At 39.2% G+C, this 18970-nt stretch overlaps 1 protein-coding gene across 1 annotated transcript in view; it reads right to left on the bottom strand.

Annotated features, from left to right (window-relative positions):
* PDE3B (phosphodiesterase 3B) overlaps nucleotides 1–18832 on the bottom strand; it is a gene marked incomplete at its 5' end in the record, with an annotated part of 150186 nt that extends 131354 nt beyond the window's left edge. Inside the window, one exon of the mRNA XM_006779585.2 lies at nucleotides 18539–18832. Within this exon, the coding sequence (XP_006779648.2) occupies nucleotides 18539–18832 (294 nt within the window). The remainder of the gene's footprint in view (nucleotides 1–18538) is intronic.
* Nucleotides 18833–18970: the final 138 nt, after the last annotated feature.

Below are 18970 nucleotides of genomic sequence, written 5' to 3'. Positions count from 1 at the left end.
TCATTACTGTCTCCACTGCCTCTATTTTCCTCTCCTCTATAGCGCTTCGCTTCCATGTTGTATTCAGTCTTCGCTTCCAGCCAGTATATGCAAATTAAGCGACATCTTGGTTGGAGTAATCTGCATATAATTGCTCTGACTGGCTGGTGGGCATGGCTTAAGGCGTAGCAAAGGTACAATTTGCATGTTTGTCTTTATTAGTGTAGATATCTGTGCTAGAAATTATTTTAAAGCCCCATTAAGGGCAAGAACCTTATGTGTCTTATTCACAGTACTAACCACAGTACCTAGAACAAAACCTGGAACATTCGATTGTGCTCAATAAATATTATTAAATGAAGAAAGATGACATTTAAGCTGGATTATGGGGGGTCAGGGGGGAAGAAATCAACCTTGTTAAAAGGAACAAACAGAGGAGAAAAACAAATCAAACAAGTTCTTCCATAAATTGGAATTTACCCTGAAGATTTTAGTATGTTTTTATTAATCTGACACACAAATATACTTTAAACATCCCTAGTCTTTTCTTGAACACCTCCATTGGCATGCAAATCATTCTCACAAACTAACCAATCCTGATTCAGGCAATTTTCCTTTTTTTTTTTTAAGAGAGCAAGGGAGAGGGAGAGGGAGATAGAAACATCAATGATGAGAGAGAATCATTGATCAGCTACCTCCTGCACACCCCACACTGGTGATCAAGCCTGCAGCCAGGGCAGGGAATCGAACTGTGACCTCCTGGTTCATAGGTCAACACTCAACCACTGAGCCATGTCAGCAGAGCAAGCAACTTTAAATGATCAAAAGACTTTCTTGCCCTGGCTGGTGTGGCTCAGCTGGTTGAGCCTTGTCCTGTGCACTGAAAGATCTCTGGTTCAATTCCCCATCAAGGCACATGCCTAGGATGCAGGCTCAATCCCCATTTGGGGTGCATGCAGGTGGCAGCCAATTGATGTTTCTCTCTCTCCCTTCCTCTCTCACTAAAATCAATAAAAACATTTATTTTAAAAGACTTTCTCATATTAATCCAATAATTGTCTGTTATTTATACACATTAGTCTTAGTTCTGACTGCAAAATTTCTCACAAAAATAGGAAGTTTAATATCTATCTCATGTGGCAGGCTGTCAGATACTTGAAGACAGCTATATCCTCCTAAATGTAATTAAAAAAAAAAAAAAAGCCTCTCTCTCTGCCTCCTGCCACTGCATCGGTGAGTGTGGTAGACGGGGAGCTCGAGCTAGCTAGAATAAAGACTCTTTGCTTTTGCATCGGAAAAAAAAAAAAGGGAAACATTATTGATGTGCTTGGGCTAAGTACTTTATATGAATCATGCATTCACTCCTCACAACTATGATAAAGTTAGTATGACTGTGCCTGTCTTATAATTAAGAAAACTGAGGCCTGGATTAGGTAATTCACCTAGGTCAGTGGTCGGCAAACCGTGCTCGCAAGCCACATGAGGCTCTTTGGCCCCTTGAGTGTGGCTCTTCCACAAAATACCGGCCCTTCTACAAAATACTGACTTCTGCGCATGGGCCATGAAGTTTCAATCGCACTGTTCGTGCGTTCCCGCATGATGTATTTTGTGGAAGAGCCACACTCAAGGGGCCAAAGAGCCACACATGGCTCCCAAGCCGCAGTTTGCCGACCACGGACCTAGGTCATCAAGGTAGAAAGTGAATTCAAACACAAAACAGTCCAATTCCAGAGTCTATGTTTTTAACTATAAGCCTCACTCTCTAAATTACTCCTGCTCTTTCTATAATTTGTACTATGTTACTATGTGCAAATCCCTCAGATAGCCATGTTAAGGCAAAGAACCTGACCCAGTATCTTCTCTTTAATGATAAAGACAATATTGATATTCATGCATTTATAAGAGCCATATGTTGCAAGACTTAATAGATAAGATAAGCAGTGTAAAGATTAGCACTTCTCTGCAAATAACTTATTTTTTCATTTTTATGACCTACTAGAGGCCCGGTGCATGAAAATTCATGCACTGGGGGGAGGGGGGGGTCCCTCCGCCTGGTCTGCCCCCTCTCCGGGAGCCCTCAGGGGCAGGAGGCGACCCAGCGATCAGGGGAAGGTGAAGCCCCCATCACACCTCTGCTGCTGCCACTGCCGGCAGCACAAGCCTCGGCCGGCCCTGGTTACCTGAGCCTTGGGTGGCCCTGGGTGGCTGGGCATCCGCCATCCAAAGTTTGCCTGCGCCTCAGGCCTGAGGGTGGTTCCGGCTGCACTGCATACCTGCCACCCCCCTTGGCGGGGCTGAAAGGACTGGGGGACTCTGGCGGGGCTGAAGGGACTGGGCACCACCATCGTGTGGCTATGGGAGCCGCCATATTGTGGTGGTGTGATGGTCAATTTGCATATTCACTCTTTTTTCTTCTTCTTTTTTTAAAATGTATTTTTATTGATTTTTTGCAGAGAGGAAGGGAAACAGAGAGTTAGAAACATTGATGAGAGAGAAACATCAATCAGCAGCCTCCTGCACACCCCCTGCTGGAGATGTGCCTGCAACCCAGGTACATGCCCTTGACCGGAATTGAACCTGGGACCCTTCAGTCTGCAGGCCCACGCTCTATCCACTGAGCCAAACCAGTTAGGGCATTCCCTCTTCATTAGATAGGCTTTCTCTTCTTTGTTCAGCATAAACTCCACACTGAAATAATTTCCACTTCTGAGCACACTATTTCAATACTCCTCTATTCTGTTACTTGATTTTCCCTTCCTAAACAGCCATTCCTCCACTTCTGCAGAGATTGGTATCTTGTGTCCTTTAAAAGCCAATTGTGTCAGATATATTTTATTTGCCCCTCCAGATCCATTTTCCACTCCACTCTGTTCCGTGCCTCCAGGAGGCTGTCCTGAATAGACTGGGTCAACAGTCTCTTTTGCCCTCTCTTCTGGGCAAAAGAAGACACTGGCAGGAGACCTAGGAAGAGAGTGAGCCTGGGGTATTTAATCCCCCAGCTCACACATACAGTCATCTCTTGTTAGTAACACAGCCTCTACCAGAGGCCAATGGACCTTTATACAGCTACCCTCTGAGTCTTGACAATAACTCCCCATTTCTGCCCTTATATATCTACTACCAATTGTTGCTCATCAGATTCTTTATCATCCCATATTAGTTTCCCTAAATTCTTCCCACTTTTTTATGTCACCCTTTCATTAAACTCTCCCGAGTTTATCCATTTGAGTGCATCCTCTATTTTCTATAGGGCCCTGCAGCCAGGGCTGACACAGCACCACTCTCCCTATCACTTCTCTGTATTTTGTTTATACCCTCCTCTCAATTTTGCTTTAAACTGCTCTTTTAAAAGAAGTCTTAATAAAAAAAAAACTTTTTTAACTAAATGAGAACCCTAATTATTCCACACACAACAAAAAAAAAAAAGTTTAGAATAAGCAAATTCAGGAAAGCTACAGGATACAAAATCAACACATAAATTAGTTACATTTCTATAAACTAACAATGAACAATTTAAAAATGAAATTAAGCCTGGCCAGGTGTGGCTCAGTGGTTGAGCATGGACCTAGGAACCAAGAGGTCACCAATTCCCAGTAAGGGCATGTGCCCAGGTTACTGGCTCGATCCTTAGTAGGGGGCATGCAGCAGGCAGCCCACCAATCAATGATTCTCTCTCATCATTGATGTTTCTATCTCTCTCTCCCTCTCCCTTCCTCTCTGAAATCAATAAAAAAAAATATTTTTTTAAAAATGAAATTAAGAAACAATTCCATTTACAATACCATCAAAAAGAAAACTTAGAAATAAACATCACAAAAGAGGTGAAAGACAAACAAGTGCTGGTGAGGATGTGGAGAAAAAGGAACCCTCGTGCACTGCTGGTGGGAATGCAGATGGTGCAGCCACTGTGGAGAACAGTATGGAGTTTCCTCAAAAACTAAAAATGGAACTCCCATTTGACCCAGTGATCCCACTTCTAGGAATATTTCCCAAGAAACTAGAAGCACCAATCAGAAAGGATATATGCACCCCTATGTTCATAGCAGCACAATTCACCATAGCTAAGATTTGGAAACAGCTTAAATGCACATCAGCAGATGAGTGGATTAGAAAACTATGGTACATCTACACAATGGAATACTACGCTGCAGTAAAAAAGAAGTTCTTACCATTTGCAACAGCATCGATGGAACTGGAGAGCATTATGCTAACCAAAATAAGCCAGTCAGAGTAAGATAAATATCACATGATCTCACTCATTTATGGGATATAATGAACAACATGAACTGATGAAGAAAAAAAGATCCAGTCACACATATAAGGATATATCCTAAGAATCCTGAAACATCAATCAGAAAGAATGTATGCACCCCCATGTTCATAGCAGTACAATTTATAATAGCTAATATCTGGAAACAGCCAAAGTGCCCATCAGTTGATGAATGGATTAGAAAACTGTGGTACATCTACACGATGGAATACTATGCTGCTGTGAAAAAGAAGGGATTCTTACCATTTGCAAAAGCATGGGTGGAACTGGAGAGCATTATGCTAACCAAAATAGACCAGTCTGGGAAAGATAAATATCACATGATCTCACTCATTTGTAGAATATAATGAACAACATAAACTGATGAACAAACACAGATCCAGAGACAGAGAAGCATCAATCAGACCATCAAACCTCAGAGGGAAGGTAGGGGAGGGTGGGGGTAAGGGGAAGAGATCAACCAAAGGACTTGTATGCATGCATATAAGCCTAACCAATGGACACAGACACCAGGGGGGTAAGGGCATGAGCGGGGGAGGGGGCAAGGGGGCAATAAGGACACATGTAATACCTTAATCAATAAAGAAAAAAAGTGAAGTGAAAGACTTATATACTGAAAACTACAAAGGTCTTTCTGAAAAAAAATTAAAACAAATAGAAAGATATCTGATGTTAATCGATTGTAAGACTTATTATTGTTAAGATGGCAATACTACTCAAAGCAATCTATGGATTCAATGCAATCCTGTCAAAATTCTAACAATGATCATCATAAGTGAAACAAGTCAGTTGCAAAAAGATAAATACTTTATGATTCCACTTATATGAGGTATCTACAGTGAAATTCATACAAACAGAAGGTAGAATGATGGTAACCAAGGGATGGGAGAAGGGAGAATGGAGAGTTATTATTTAATGGGTATGGGGTTTCCGTTTAGGAAGATTAAAACATTTCTAGAGATGGGTGGTGGTGATGGTTACACAACACTGTGAATATACTTCATGCCACTACACTATATACTTAAAAAAATAGTTGAAATGGTAAATATTATGTTTTATATATTTTACTACAATAACAAATAAAGCTGCATAAGGGCCCTCTTATGGTGATACATTCCCAGAGGAAATTTATTTTCTCTCTCCCCCAACTCCCTGTACTAAGGTCAAGATAGGCATCCCATCTCCATGGCCATATTCACTTCTCATTTACCCTTACACTGGCAGAACAGCACTTTGGGGCCTCAGCTTCATGCCGAGATTTCCTATTAGATTCTGATTTTGGACAGACCCTAGGATTTTATCTCTTGAGTGTAGCCATACCTACCAGAAGCAAATGTTCAAAGTCTCTAAGAATGGTCAGAAACTCCTCAAGTGAAAGCTGGTTTTATTCTACTTGTTCACCTCTTAGGATTCCTACTAAAAGAGAGCAGAATATGGCACCCCAAAATATGGCATACTGATTATGGTGAATTAAAGGTATTTGAGAAACAGCCAAGGCAAGGACACTCTGACCCTCTTTTGTCCCCTGCTGAAAGCAGAAGATAAATCTCCTATGTAAAAGGTTCCTTTCCTAGTACCTGAGGGCAAAGGGCATGCTTATCAGCAGAGCTGGGGAACTTAGAGCCAAGAAGGCTGTATAAACAAACCTTGTTATTTCTTCACCAATTTATTAACCCAAGCCCAAACCCCTTTGTCTTACCAATTATTCTTTATTGTTTGTCTCATACGTATAAAAGATTCCTGATTTTGAACAATTCTTTCAGCCTCACGTTTTTATGGGGATCCCATATATATACATATTAAATTTTTTTTCTCTCCTGTTAATTTGTCTTATGTCAATTTAATCATTAGGCCAGCCAAAGAATCTAGAAGGAAAGAAGATAAAAATTTTCCTCCCCTATACTACTTTCATTTCTTTTTGGGTATCAGAGGTTTTTCTTACTCAGTGATTCCTTTCAAAAGATGTTCTAAAATGTTTAGACCTACAGTTTAGTTGTTTCAATTGGGAGTGTTCTTATAGGCTTGTTATATATTGGAAATGGCACTGAACACATTATGGTATTTTCTGTGTACTAGCTAAGTGATTTGGGGCTTATTAGTTCACCCCTCTGCCTTAGTTCTCGGCTGCAAAACAAGATACCAATATGTAACTTCACAGGCTTGTTGAGACTAGCACATAGTGAATACTATGTAATTATTACATCTTATAACAATCTCTTCTTTCTGATCCTGAGTTACATTTTTATTGCCTATATTATTTTACCACTGATATTGACATTTCTGGTAGAGAATGTAAGCATCTTTTTTGGCTGTTGTTATTGACTAGAGGTCTGGTGCATGAAATTCGTGCACGGGGGAGGAGGGTCCCTCAGCCTGGCTTGCGGGATCGGGCCTAAACTAGCAGTCAGACATCCCTCTCGCAATCCAGGACCACTGGTTGCTAACCACTCACCTGCCTGCCTGCCCGATTGCCCCTAATCACTCTGCCTGCCTGTTTCATCACCCTAACCACTCGCCCGCCTGCCTAATCTCCCCTAACTGCTCACCTGCCTGCCTGTTCACCCCTAACCACTCGCCTGTCTGCCTGATTGCCCCTAACCACTCGCCTGCCTGCCAGATCACCCCTAACCACTCTGCATGCCTGCCTGATCACCCCTAACTGCTCACCTGCCTACCTGATCGCCCCTAACTGCCTCTGCCTCGGCCCCCACCACCGCAGCTTCATCCGGAAGGACATCTGGAAGGTCATTTGGCTGTCTGGTCTAATTAGCATATTACACTTTTATTATTATAGATTAGTGACCAAAAGCACATGCGAACAGTTTGCTTGATTTGGCTCTGTATGTTTATCATGACTTTTTCAGTCTGCTAGTTGATAAGAAGTATTTACCTACATACATATTTAAGGTAACATGAAGATTATGCCAGAATAACTTTGAAAATTTCTTTTTAAGGTCATAGTAGTGAAATTTTTAAATTCATTTTTCATTTGTTTTATAACAGTAAGAAACTGTCATTGAAGATTAAAGATCAATTGTTAACTTTTTGAAGGCTTTCTGGCTCTCATCCTGGAAAGGATCAGTTGTTCATTCCATAATGCTCCCATTGTACCTTATATATATTATACCTCTACTATGTCACCTACCACACTGAATTATAATTATTTATTTACATTTTCTCTCTTCATTAGAGTGTGATGTTGTCCTTGCAATGTTGTCTTAGTATCTCCAGGGCTGGCATATATAAAAGGCAATTTGTAAATACATGTTAACTCTGATCCAACTAATTTTTACTACTTTCCTACAGTGACTCTTTAGATATTTGAAATGTGCTATATTTCATGTACCCTTTTTGTTGTTCCTTTGATAAATAATTCCATCCAATTTGAAGTTCTATTCTCCATATACTTTTAAACAAAAGAAGCAAACTACAAACTATGGGGGGGAATTGACAAATCCACCAGCAAAGTGAGATTTTTGTTACTCTATCCAGTTACTGATAGGTCAAAAAGATAAATCAGTGAGGACACAGAACCTCTGACAAGGACAACCTTTACTTACCAGGCAGTTAACAAACATTCTACCTAATATGTCAAGCCATATATATTCCCTGCCCATAATGCAATTATATCAGAAATCAACAACAATAAAATAACTAGAAAACCTGCATGTAATTATGAATTTTTAATAAATGTCTAAACAACTCATTAGTCAAAAGAGAAATCAAAACAAAAATTAGAAAATGCTTAAGACTGGAAAGTTCTATTACCCATAAAAATTTATAAGATTCAACTAAAAAATATTTAGAAATAAACGTATAATTTTAAATGCATACTATGAAAAAAAGCTCAAAATAATTTAACATCCTAATTACAAAGTCAGAAAAAGAACAAGAAAATGAATTCAAAGAAAGAAAAATAATAAAGGTAAGAGCTGATATAAATAAAATAGAAAACAAGTATCAATATGAAGAATTGTTTTTTTGAAAAGATTAAAAACAAACTTTTAGCAGGGTTGATTAAGAAATAAAGAAAAAAACATACAAATGATATTAGCAATGAAAAAGAAGATAAATGCAGGTGCAGAACCAACTAAACATAATAAAATGAGATTATGCACTAAGGAAATAATTTGAAAAGTTACATTAATTTTCTAGAAAAATACAACTTAAAAATTTCAATCAAAAACAAATTTATATCTAAACTAGAGGCCCGGTGCACAAATTTGTGCTCCAGTGGATTCTCTCTGCCTGGCCTGCAGGATCGGGCTGAAACCGACATCCCCCAAGGGGTCTCGGATTTTGAGTGGGCACCAGCCAGGCTGAGGGACCGTACCGGTGCACAATGGGAGCCAGGGATGGATGCAGGAGGTTGGCCAGCTGGGGAGGGACCTCAGGAGGGCTTCAGGGCATTTCCGGTCCATCTTGGCGGGCCACATGCAAATACAAATATTGTATTTGTTCCCGTTTTGTTTTTTTACTTCAAAATAAGATATGTGCAGTGTGCATAGGAATTTGTTCATAGTTTTTTTTTAAAACTATAGTCCGGCCCTCCATCGGTCTGAGGGACAGTGAACTGGCCCCCTGTTTAAAAAGTTTGAGGACCCCTGTCATAGAGACTGGCTTACCGGTCAACTGTCTGCCCCCTGGTGGTCAGTGAAAGTGGCTGAGCAGCCTTAGCATATCATTAGTATATTATGCTTTGATCTGTTGAACGGATGACCGGACACTTAGGATATTAGGCTTTTATTATACAGGATTGTTCAAAAGATTTAATGCAATGCCAATGAAAATCCCAACAAGATTTTTTGTGGCACTTGTTAAGCTTATTCTATAATTTATATTGAAACGCAAAGGTCCAAAAATAATCAACACACTCTTGAAGAATAACAAGATGAGGGGATTTACTCTATATTAAGTCTTATTATAAAGCTATTATAATTAAAACAATGTAGCATTAACACAGGGTGCATAAACTAATCAATGAAATATGAGAGCCCATATGCAGACTCATACATATATTGAAATCTGATATATGACAGAGGGAAAACTGCTGACAAATGGATAATAAACTTTTCAATAAATTGTGTTGACACAACTGGGTATCCATGTAGATAAAAAATGAGATAGATTTCAATATGGTGGCAAAGTAGGTGGAAGCTACACTCACCTTCTCCCAGGACCAAACTGGAATTATAACTAAATTAAAGAACAATCATCCTGAATAACTAACTGAAGACTAGCCAAAGAGAAGACATAACCAAGGATTTACAGAAGGAGCCATACTGACACTGGTAGGAAGGGTGGAGATAAGAAGAGGACTGGCTGTGCTCCCAAAAGTGGCACCTGATATTCCAGAGGGATATGCAGCTTCAGGGGATTCCCCCTGAGGAGCATGGGGCCTAAACCCCAAGCAGGGCGCCCCAGCCCAGAGCACCAGAGCCAGGTAGAGGAGCCCATACAACATCCAGCTGTGAAAAGCAGCGTGGTTTCTGTCCACCAGGGAGAGATGGAGTCTAATGGAGGCATAAGTACCCTCTTAAAGGGCCAACACACAAAATTTCGTTCATACCAACTCACCCTGGGCTCCAGTAGAGGGAGGGCGAGTAGACTAGAATCGCCTGAGACGAGTCTGGAGTTTGTGGCTCTGGGGACAAAGCTGAGGGAACAGCTGCCAGGATCCCTGTGCTGAGTTATTCTTCAATACTGCACTTAACCATCTTTCTTGGGTAGAGCATGCCGCTCTGTGTGGCATCAGCCTCGGGTAAACCAATTGTCCCACCCTCTAGACTCCTCACCTCACCTTGTGGAGCTTAGGCCGTGCGGAGGAGTCAGCTGCCTTGGACAGGGGGTAGAGGTCTGGGCAGACTCAGGTGGTATCAGTGACTGAGTTATGTGGCTTTGAGGTTGCCCCTCCACTTTCCCATCAACCTGCCTGGCGCTTCCCCCTCATGGGAGATCTGCTAGAAACACCTTTCAGGTTTCTAGCAGATCCATCTGAAAGGTGGAACCTGAAAGGTGTTTCTAGCAGATCCATCCTCTGGACTCTGACTGTGGCTCCAAAGGACCCACTCACCCAACTCCTGGTGGCTCTGCCCTGCCTAAGTCAGGACAAATCCAGGACACACAAAGTCATGCGGTGCTAGGGCGGGGATCACACCTACCATCTTCCCTGAAACCTGAACAGAACCTCCCCCTCACAAGTGATCCATTTGCCCCATCATCCCAACTCCACCAGAGGCTCTTTCAATGACTGAATCTAACAGACAGCTGGCAGGTAGAGGCAAGTGGAGGCATATCTTATCAGGGTGCTTGGGACATTTGCTGACCTACCCCCAGGCCCAGTGCTGGTAAAAGCCAGCCTTGCTGTGCAATTTGGTCCTTCCTGTGTGAATCCAAGCAAACCAGAGGCAGGCACAAACTTTGGATCGCCAGCTCCTAACAGGTTGCCGACGGCCAGACACAGACAGCATAGACACTGTCCTGCACCAAAGTCCCTCCCAAGAGGCCCAGAACCAACACACCCAGTGGCCACCTTCAGACAACGTTAGAGCAGGGTCCAATAAGCTTCACAAACAGCATAACCAAAAGGAGATCTCAGCAGGCACCAAACCCTACTGAGGTGAATTCCGCTTCATGTGGTCAGCACTGGCACAGCAGCTCACACACCGTGGTCGGGGCTGAGCTTCACAGTCAGCCAGCCTGAGGGTTGATCCGATACATGAACAGGCCTATAGCAATCAAGACTGAATTACACCAGAAGGGCCCACATAACCCATACCAGAGACATTCTCAGACCCAGCTCAGGTGATCAAGGACCCTCAGCCACTGGGTCTCACAGACACCTACTAGATAAGGCCACCACACAAAGACTGGGAGTCATAGCAAATCTATCTAGTACAGAGAAACAAATACAAAGGGGCAACCAAAATGGGGAGACAAAGAAACAGGCCCCAAATAAAAGAACAGGAGAATTCTCAAAAAAAAAAAAAAAGAGAGAGAGAGAGAGAAAGAGAGAGCTAAATGAAATGGAGGAAAGCAATCTTTCAGATACAGAGTTCAAATTAATGGTTATAAGGATGGTTACGGAACATAGTGAGAAGTACAACAGCATGAAAAAGGACATAGAAACCATGAAAAGAACCAGTCAGAAATGAAGAACACCATTTCTGATATCAAGAATACAATGAAAGGAATAAAATGTAGGTTGACTGAAATAGAGGATCAAAGCAGCAATTTGGAAGACAAGGTAGAAAAAAAACACCCAATCAGAGCAGAAAAAAAAGAAATTAAAAAGAGTGAGGATAGTTTAAGGGACCTTTGGTATAACATGAAGCATCATAGGGGCACCAGAAGGAGGAGAGAGAGAGCAACAGATCATTGAAAACCAATTTGAAGAAATAATGACCAAAAACTTCCCTTACCTTGTGAAGAAAAAAGACACATAAGTTCAGGAAGCACCGGAAGTCCTAAACAAGATGAACCCGAAGAGGCCCACACCAAGACACATAAAAATTAACACCTTGCTGACTGGCTATTTTGAGCCAGAACTCCCTCAGTCAGCCCGCTACTTTTCCGCACGTGAATATTAAATGAAAGCATCTGAATAAATGTACTTAAATTGCACTTCATTTTGTCATATCTTATACTGATATTAACACACATCAAAATTAAACATAATGCATATATTTTAGTATTTTATTTATTTTTATATATTTTATTAAAAATTTTTGAGTGTGATATACTGTATAACATGTATCTATATGCAATGGTCATGTTTCCCTATGCTTTTCCTTAGAAGAACATACTTTACACACCCTAGTAGGATTTAATAATATCTTCAGAGCATTTCACACCAAAGCAGCAGAATATGTATTCTTTCCAAGTGTGTATGGAACATTTTCTAGATAGACCACGTTAGGACACAAAACAGGTCTCAATAAATTTAAGAAGAATGAAATCACATGAAGCATCTTCTCTGACCATAATGGTATGAAAATAGAAATCAATCACAAGAAAAAAAGACTGAAAAATACACAAAGACATGGAGGGAAATGTAACATGTTACTAAACAATGAATGGGCTAACAATGAGATCAAGGAAGAAATCAAAGGATACTTTAAAATACTAGTAAATCCATTTCCCTGCCTTTCTGGCACCTAGATGCTGCCTGCTTTCCTTGGTTCCTGGCCTTCTTCTTCCCTTGTCAAAGCCAAAGGTAGACTGAATCTTTCTCACACCGCATTACTCCAATCCTACTTCCATTGTCACAACTCCATCGCTGACCTCTTTTGCCTCCCTCTTCCACTTTTTAAGAACCCTTGTGATTACTTTGGATCCACTCAGATAACCCTGGATAAACTTCCCATCTCAAGGTCCTTAAACATTTCCTATGCAAAGTCCCCTTTGCTAAGTTAGATAACATTCACGATTTCCTGGAATTAGAACATGGACATCTTTGGAGTGCTGTTATTCTGACTACCACACATAGTGAAGTTGAATATGAACATACCTTGCAGCTCAGCAATTCTACTTTTGGATGCACACATGCACCAGGAAACATTTGCAATAAGTTTCATTAGCATCATTTTACATAATGGTAAACTACCCATAGGTCCATAAACAGTGGAATAGATAAATAAATTTTACCATGGCCATACGATGAAATATTATACAGCATTAAAAAAGAACTGCAATTATCCACATCAACATTAATAAATCTCAGAAACATTAAGGAAAAAAAATGTTACAAAAGAAATTCATACACCATGATTCTACGGAAGTTCAAAAACAGGCAATATTAATAACATTATTTAGATTATTTAGGAATACATTTGTGGGGGGTTATAATTATAAAAACAAGCACAGGAATGAATAGTAAAAAAAAAAGAAAAGAAAAAGAAAAAGAAAATCAGGATAGATGGGGCAGAAAGGGATGCAAAAAAAGAGTTATACAGGGAACTTCAAAGAATATAAGTGGTGAGTACCTGACTTTTTTCCTTTAGTATTTCATTCCTTAACACATATTAAAATTATATACAGTCTTTTACGTGTAAAATTTCTCATTTAAAATTTAAATGCTAACTAAATAAAGATAAAATATGCTGAATGCATGTTTGTATAAAAGAAATGTAAGGAAGAACTAGCCAAACAATTTACTCTAGCTGATGGAGGAAGGAAAATCTACAAAGATGAGTGACCTGCTAGGGAAAATCAATACAGGAAGAAAAGTTCTAAATCCTGAAAGAAAACCACAGTAGAAAATACTATGTACTCCTCTGTCCAAAGTTCTAAGAAGAGCCTTCTAATAATCATGTAAATAAATACGAGTCAGCTTTTAAATAACAAGGTGAACACCAACCCAATATTATAAACTGTTAGGAACTACCACAGACAGAACCCAGGTCTCCTAAAGTTTTGCTTGGCTAACACAATTGTTGAGTTTGTTTTGTTTAAATTGAATGTTCTTAGGCAAAGTAGGCAATAATCAGTGGACTTCCATTCTTCTTATCCTTCCCTCCTTCTTCAGCATGCGACATAAATACGGTATTGTAACTGCCCTCTGAAGACACTTGAGCTTGACACCAGCTGCATCCTGACGAGTCACCCTGAAATAACTACATCAGAGACCAAGTTTATCCTCAAGTTCTGTATAAACTTCGTGATTTCAAGAGTCTCTCTCTCTTTCCCATCTTCACCACTAACTCCTTTAACTAGGTATGTCGTTTATCAGATAATCGACAAAATTAGTTACAGCCTTGGAAAACCATGACTGCAGCTATTTATGCTCTTTATGGCAGGACTTAGCTTGGTTTTAGTCCCTGTATCCCAAATATCTCACGCCATAACTTAGAAAAAATATTTTTACCTCTCCGAGTTTCTTTCCTGTCTATAAAATGAGCAGATTTCAACGAGATAAACTCTGAATCTATCTCTTCTATATCTATATAAACACATTTAGGTTGAAATAAATGTTTTCAGCAAGTATAGGTTCTTCCTGTTTTGGTTAGGGGATAGGAAGGCAGGAGAATAGCTAGAGAAACAGGCTAACTTGGTAATTGCAAGGGTAAAGAAAAAGAGAATCAGAGAAAGGCCCACCACTGAGGCGGATAAAAAGTCTGAGAAAAATGAAAATAAACTTCACAGTTCTACTTATGCTTGGCCCTATTTACTTTCCACTCAGTATGGGAAAACATAAATTATGGAGATGTTATTATTTCATGAGCTATAATAAAAATCTATCACACATCACATGATCTGTCAACTTATTTTTTAAAATGGCCAACTTGCTATATTGAAGATTTGTTCTCAGTTTATACAAGTAATTTGAATATCACTGTACTGTCTAAGAACTTCTTAATCTAATTTGTTCCTTAAAGGAGATTTCAAACTGTGAATAGTAATAGCAAAAGAAGAAAAAAATACCTACAGGTCAGTAACAATAAGCAGTCCACAAATAGTTATAGCCAAGGATGGATGGGGGAGGGAGTGTCCCTAAGTCCTAGATGGCTTTTTAAAATACAAAACAAACAAAAAAGCTAAGAGCATGTTATAAAGGATTTTGCAAGCAAGGTTCAAGGTCATTGTCCACTTTATCCTGTGGACAATGAAAAAACCATAAGAGGTTTTTAAAACAGGGCAAGGGATTTGATCAAATCTGTGCTTTTGAACAACAGTTCCGATGGCAGAGTACATACACTATTTACAAAATAAAGCATAAAATTATGATATAGGCTGATACTTTATCACAAAATATTGACATGAGAGTAGAATGAAACACTACTCACTGAAACCATAAAATAAATGTCACAAATACTACAGTATTCTTAAATTCATAGTGAGATATGCCTTGCAAATTCCTTAAGGGGCTAAATAATCACTAAACTTTAAAATCATTTTTGAACACATTCATACTACATGTGTGCACCTTCTTCAAATAAAATTAACACTTTACATAATATTTATGGGCTTTAAGGCCACAGAATTTTAAAATATTTACCTAACCATTTAGAAAGCACTTAGCATTTTAGGTATAGAAAAATATCTCACACACTAACTTATGACTTTCAAAACCTCGTATTTACCTAGTCTATCACAAATAAAATGATCTGGCTGAAACTTTCATTATAGAATATACAAATAAAATGGCTTAGAAATGTAATTTGTTAAATTCTGGCCAAAGCATCTATGTAGACAACTAATTTTTTAAAAAATTTCCTATTTGTTTTAGCTGATTCCTGGCAAATATACTACAACTTAAGTATGTCTTCCCATTAACCCACCAAGGCAAAATACAGTTAACAGTAACTAGATTTAAACTTTAAATCTCTAAATGCTTGGCAATAACAACAGCAAAACTTTGATTAATACGTGACATATATAGCATTCATATCTACTATAAATCTAATTATGAAAATTAAATGTTTTGCAAACATAAGCCATTATTTTTCAACATGGTACCTAACATAACACTCCAAAAGTTAAAAATTATTCTAAATCTACTCTCAATTTAAAAATATTTAGATAGACATGAGTTTTAATTGTTTTTCAAAGATGTTTATAAAATTCTTCAGGAAATAAAAGTATAATAATTTTCTTATCAATCCAAAAATGAATTGCATATAATTTTTAAAGTTCTCTATTAAAAAAATACAGAATATCTGCTCATCATTACACCTTGGAAAACACAGGTTAGTCATATCAACATTCAACACTGAAGTAAAACTTCAAGAAGTACTCATCTGTGATGTGTTAGCTATACTTTTATTCATACCTTACAAAAAGTATAAACCAACTGTAAGAAGGGAATCGAGAACTGGGAAGTTATTACAGAATTCATCTTTTGGAATCCCTGATTTGGCAGGATACTGAGATTCAGAGATTCACTGACTTTCCCAAGATTACGCAGTAGAGCCAAGACCTTACTCTCAATCCCCCGCCTATGAATCCACAGCATTTCTCCCTACATCAGATTCTACTCAATGTCTTTCTGTTTCCCCTTCACTTTCTGAAACAATGAAGAGACTTTAAACTTGTCATATACAAAATTTAGCACTTGGAAAATTAGAGTGTCTCGATCTTTTACTTCCATAAAAGCACTGCTTTCCTCTTCATTTCTTTAACATCATATACATGCAAACAAAACCAGAGACTCACAGGAATAAGCATAAATAAAAATCCTTATCACAATCTCGGTCAAATTAAAAATATGTAGTAATTTTTAGTAGTATTGCCAAAGTAGTAGTATTTTATGGCACAGAACATTAAGTAACAATGTAGGAAGCCTTAAACGATTAGCATATATTTAAGACCCCAAAAATGTTCCTTTTCATAGTGGAATGTGAATAAGAGTTTTCAGCGTTAAGATATGACCTTTTTAAAAAAATGGATTAATAAACTTTTTAAAATGTGTTTTTTATTGTTAATATCTCCCATGGCCCTCTGCTTTCCCCCCTCCTCCCAAGGCCCCCCCACCATGTCCGTGTCCATGGGCTATGCAAGTAAGTATAATATATGACCTTTTTAAAAGCTCAAACTGTGTCTGCTTCTAATACAAATAAGTGAAGCTACCTAGAACAACAACACTGCTCTCAATTAAAGGTTGAAAAAGGTTGCTATGATGGAAAAAGCAGCAGAGTAGGATTAAGAAAACCAAGAATTTTCCATTTACAGCACAGCCACAATTGACTACACCAACAGATAACAATAAAGTTCGTTAAACTGTAATGCTGTTAAATTTAGGAAAATTATCTACAAATGTGATTAGACTATGCTAAAACACTTTTCCGGTGTCTATTCACATATAGTCAACTGTTAAATGGCATGCCATGCTAAGAAAACAGCTGATATTACTTTGCTCTACAGTTAATATCACAACTCTTCTAATACAGATTTTTCTAAGCACTATTATCACGGGCAGTAAAATGAGAAAACAAAAGGCATAACATTTTTTAACAAATTTTTCAAGTATTTTGCCAAATAATTACAGACCACAAAAGCAGTTTCTGGGGGGGAAAAAAAAGTTTCAAGAAGCAAAGTGTGGTCTCATTGGAGCACTACAGAGTTCGTGTTAAACATGTCATAAAATCAATATAGTGGTTTGTTGATTACTTTGAAGAGAGCATCAGATGTAGTAGGAATAAAAAAGGTCCCAGTGTAAAACATATCACCAATCAAAAAGTCTGAAAACCAATGCTATAAACTCCTACTCGCCTACATAAGAGCTCTACACTCATTCTTTTAGTTGTTTAGAACACGACAATTAAAACTAAGAAATCTAGGTTCAAATCCCAGCACTGCCCACTTACTAGATGTGTGAAGTTGGGTAATCTCTCAAAAACTCATATGGCTCATCTGTACGTTGAGCGAATGTCACCACCATACAGAGTTCTTGTGAGGATTTAAGAAAATTTAAGTAAAGCGTTTTGCACTTACATATATTTAAGAAAATATATGTAAAGCATTTACTATCAGTGAATAGCTATACTTGTTGAGTTTCTTGGTGATGTAGAACAGGTAAGATTTCCCAAGGCTATATAGAAGCTCATTCCACGATGATGGTTTCAATTCCTTTTAAAAAACAAAAACATGTAAACCTACTGGACATGCTTTTGGCATCTTTCCAGACATAAGTTTAAAGGTTAAATTATTACAACATTCTCCTCATTATGCAACAAATACACACCACCATGAGTTAGTCTGTAAAATATTGTATTAGCCTATACCGCTGGAATTTGGTTGGGGGGCGGGGGGATCTCCTAACAATTATTTCCACAAGTCTTTTCATCTAAACTAACAAGTCGCAGTTCCAAAGTTCATCAATGTTCATAAGATCTCAAATCTTTCTCTCGAATATCAAAAATAGTAAAATCACACTGCTTAAAATTAATGTCTGTTCACTCATTCTAATGGTTGTATGTTACCTTTGGAGAGAGATCACCATTATAACAGCAACAGATAAATGGCACCAAAATGACATACACCAGAGCATGCCAAAGTGGGAGTAGTCAATCTATTAAACCGCAAATAATTCATCCTTCTGATAACTCATCTAGTGCATAAACAAAGTACTTTAAAGGTGCAATATAATTAGTCTATTTCACACAAATAAAAAGATACTTCTGTATTTCTAAAAAGCCTCCTGTATTTTAGGAATCCTTTCCAGAAGAAAACCTTCTTGTTTTCCCCATCCTGGAAGTTAACATGCTTTCAAACACGCAAATTCAGCTCAGGAACTGAAGCGACAAAACCGCACTCATTTCCTCAAGCCAACCTGGCTTTCGGCTAACGTACCTGTTCTCTGGAAATGCAAGGCAACGACGGTCTCCTGAACATTTTGCAGCTGCCCTGGTAAGCGGCCGACGTCTCCCCGAACGACACGCAGCTGGACCTCCTGCGGGGTCTGATCACAGGCACTTTGTCCTCCGCGGTGCTGGACAACCGAGGATGATGGAAAGCTTCCCTGATTTGAAAGAAGTGATCCAACCCCAGGGCGAGCAGGCAGCCGGCGCCCCCGACCAGGCAGGACAGCAGGGGCCGCAGGGCTGAGGGCAGCGGCCCGAGGCTGGCGAAGGAGACCCACTCCGACCCGGTGCGCGAGCGTCAGCGAGCCCACGCAGCTCAGCACCAAGAACAACCTGCCCGCCGTCGCCGGGGGCGTGTACGGGGTCGCCGCCCCGGCGTCTCCGTCCCAAGGCCAAGACCACCACTGCCACACCAAGAAGG

Source organism: Myotis davidii, unplaced genomic scaffold, assembly GCF_000327345.1.
Source record: "Myotis davidii unplaced genomic scaffold, ASM32734v1 scaffold946, whole genome shotgun sequence".
In the NCBI taxonomy this organism is placed as follows: domain Eukaryota; kingdom Metazoa; phylum Chordata; class Mammalia; order Chiroptera; family Vespertilionidae; genus Myotis; species Myotis davidii.
The sequence above is the reverse complement of the archived record's forward strand: the minus strand, read 5'-3'. Positions and strand labels throughout refer to the sequence as shown.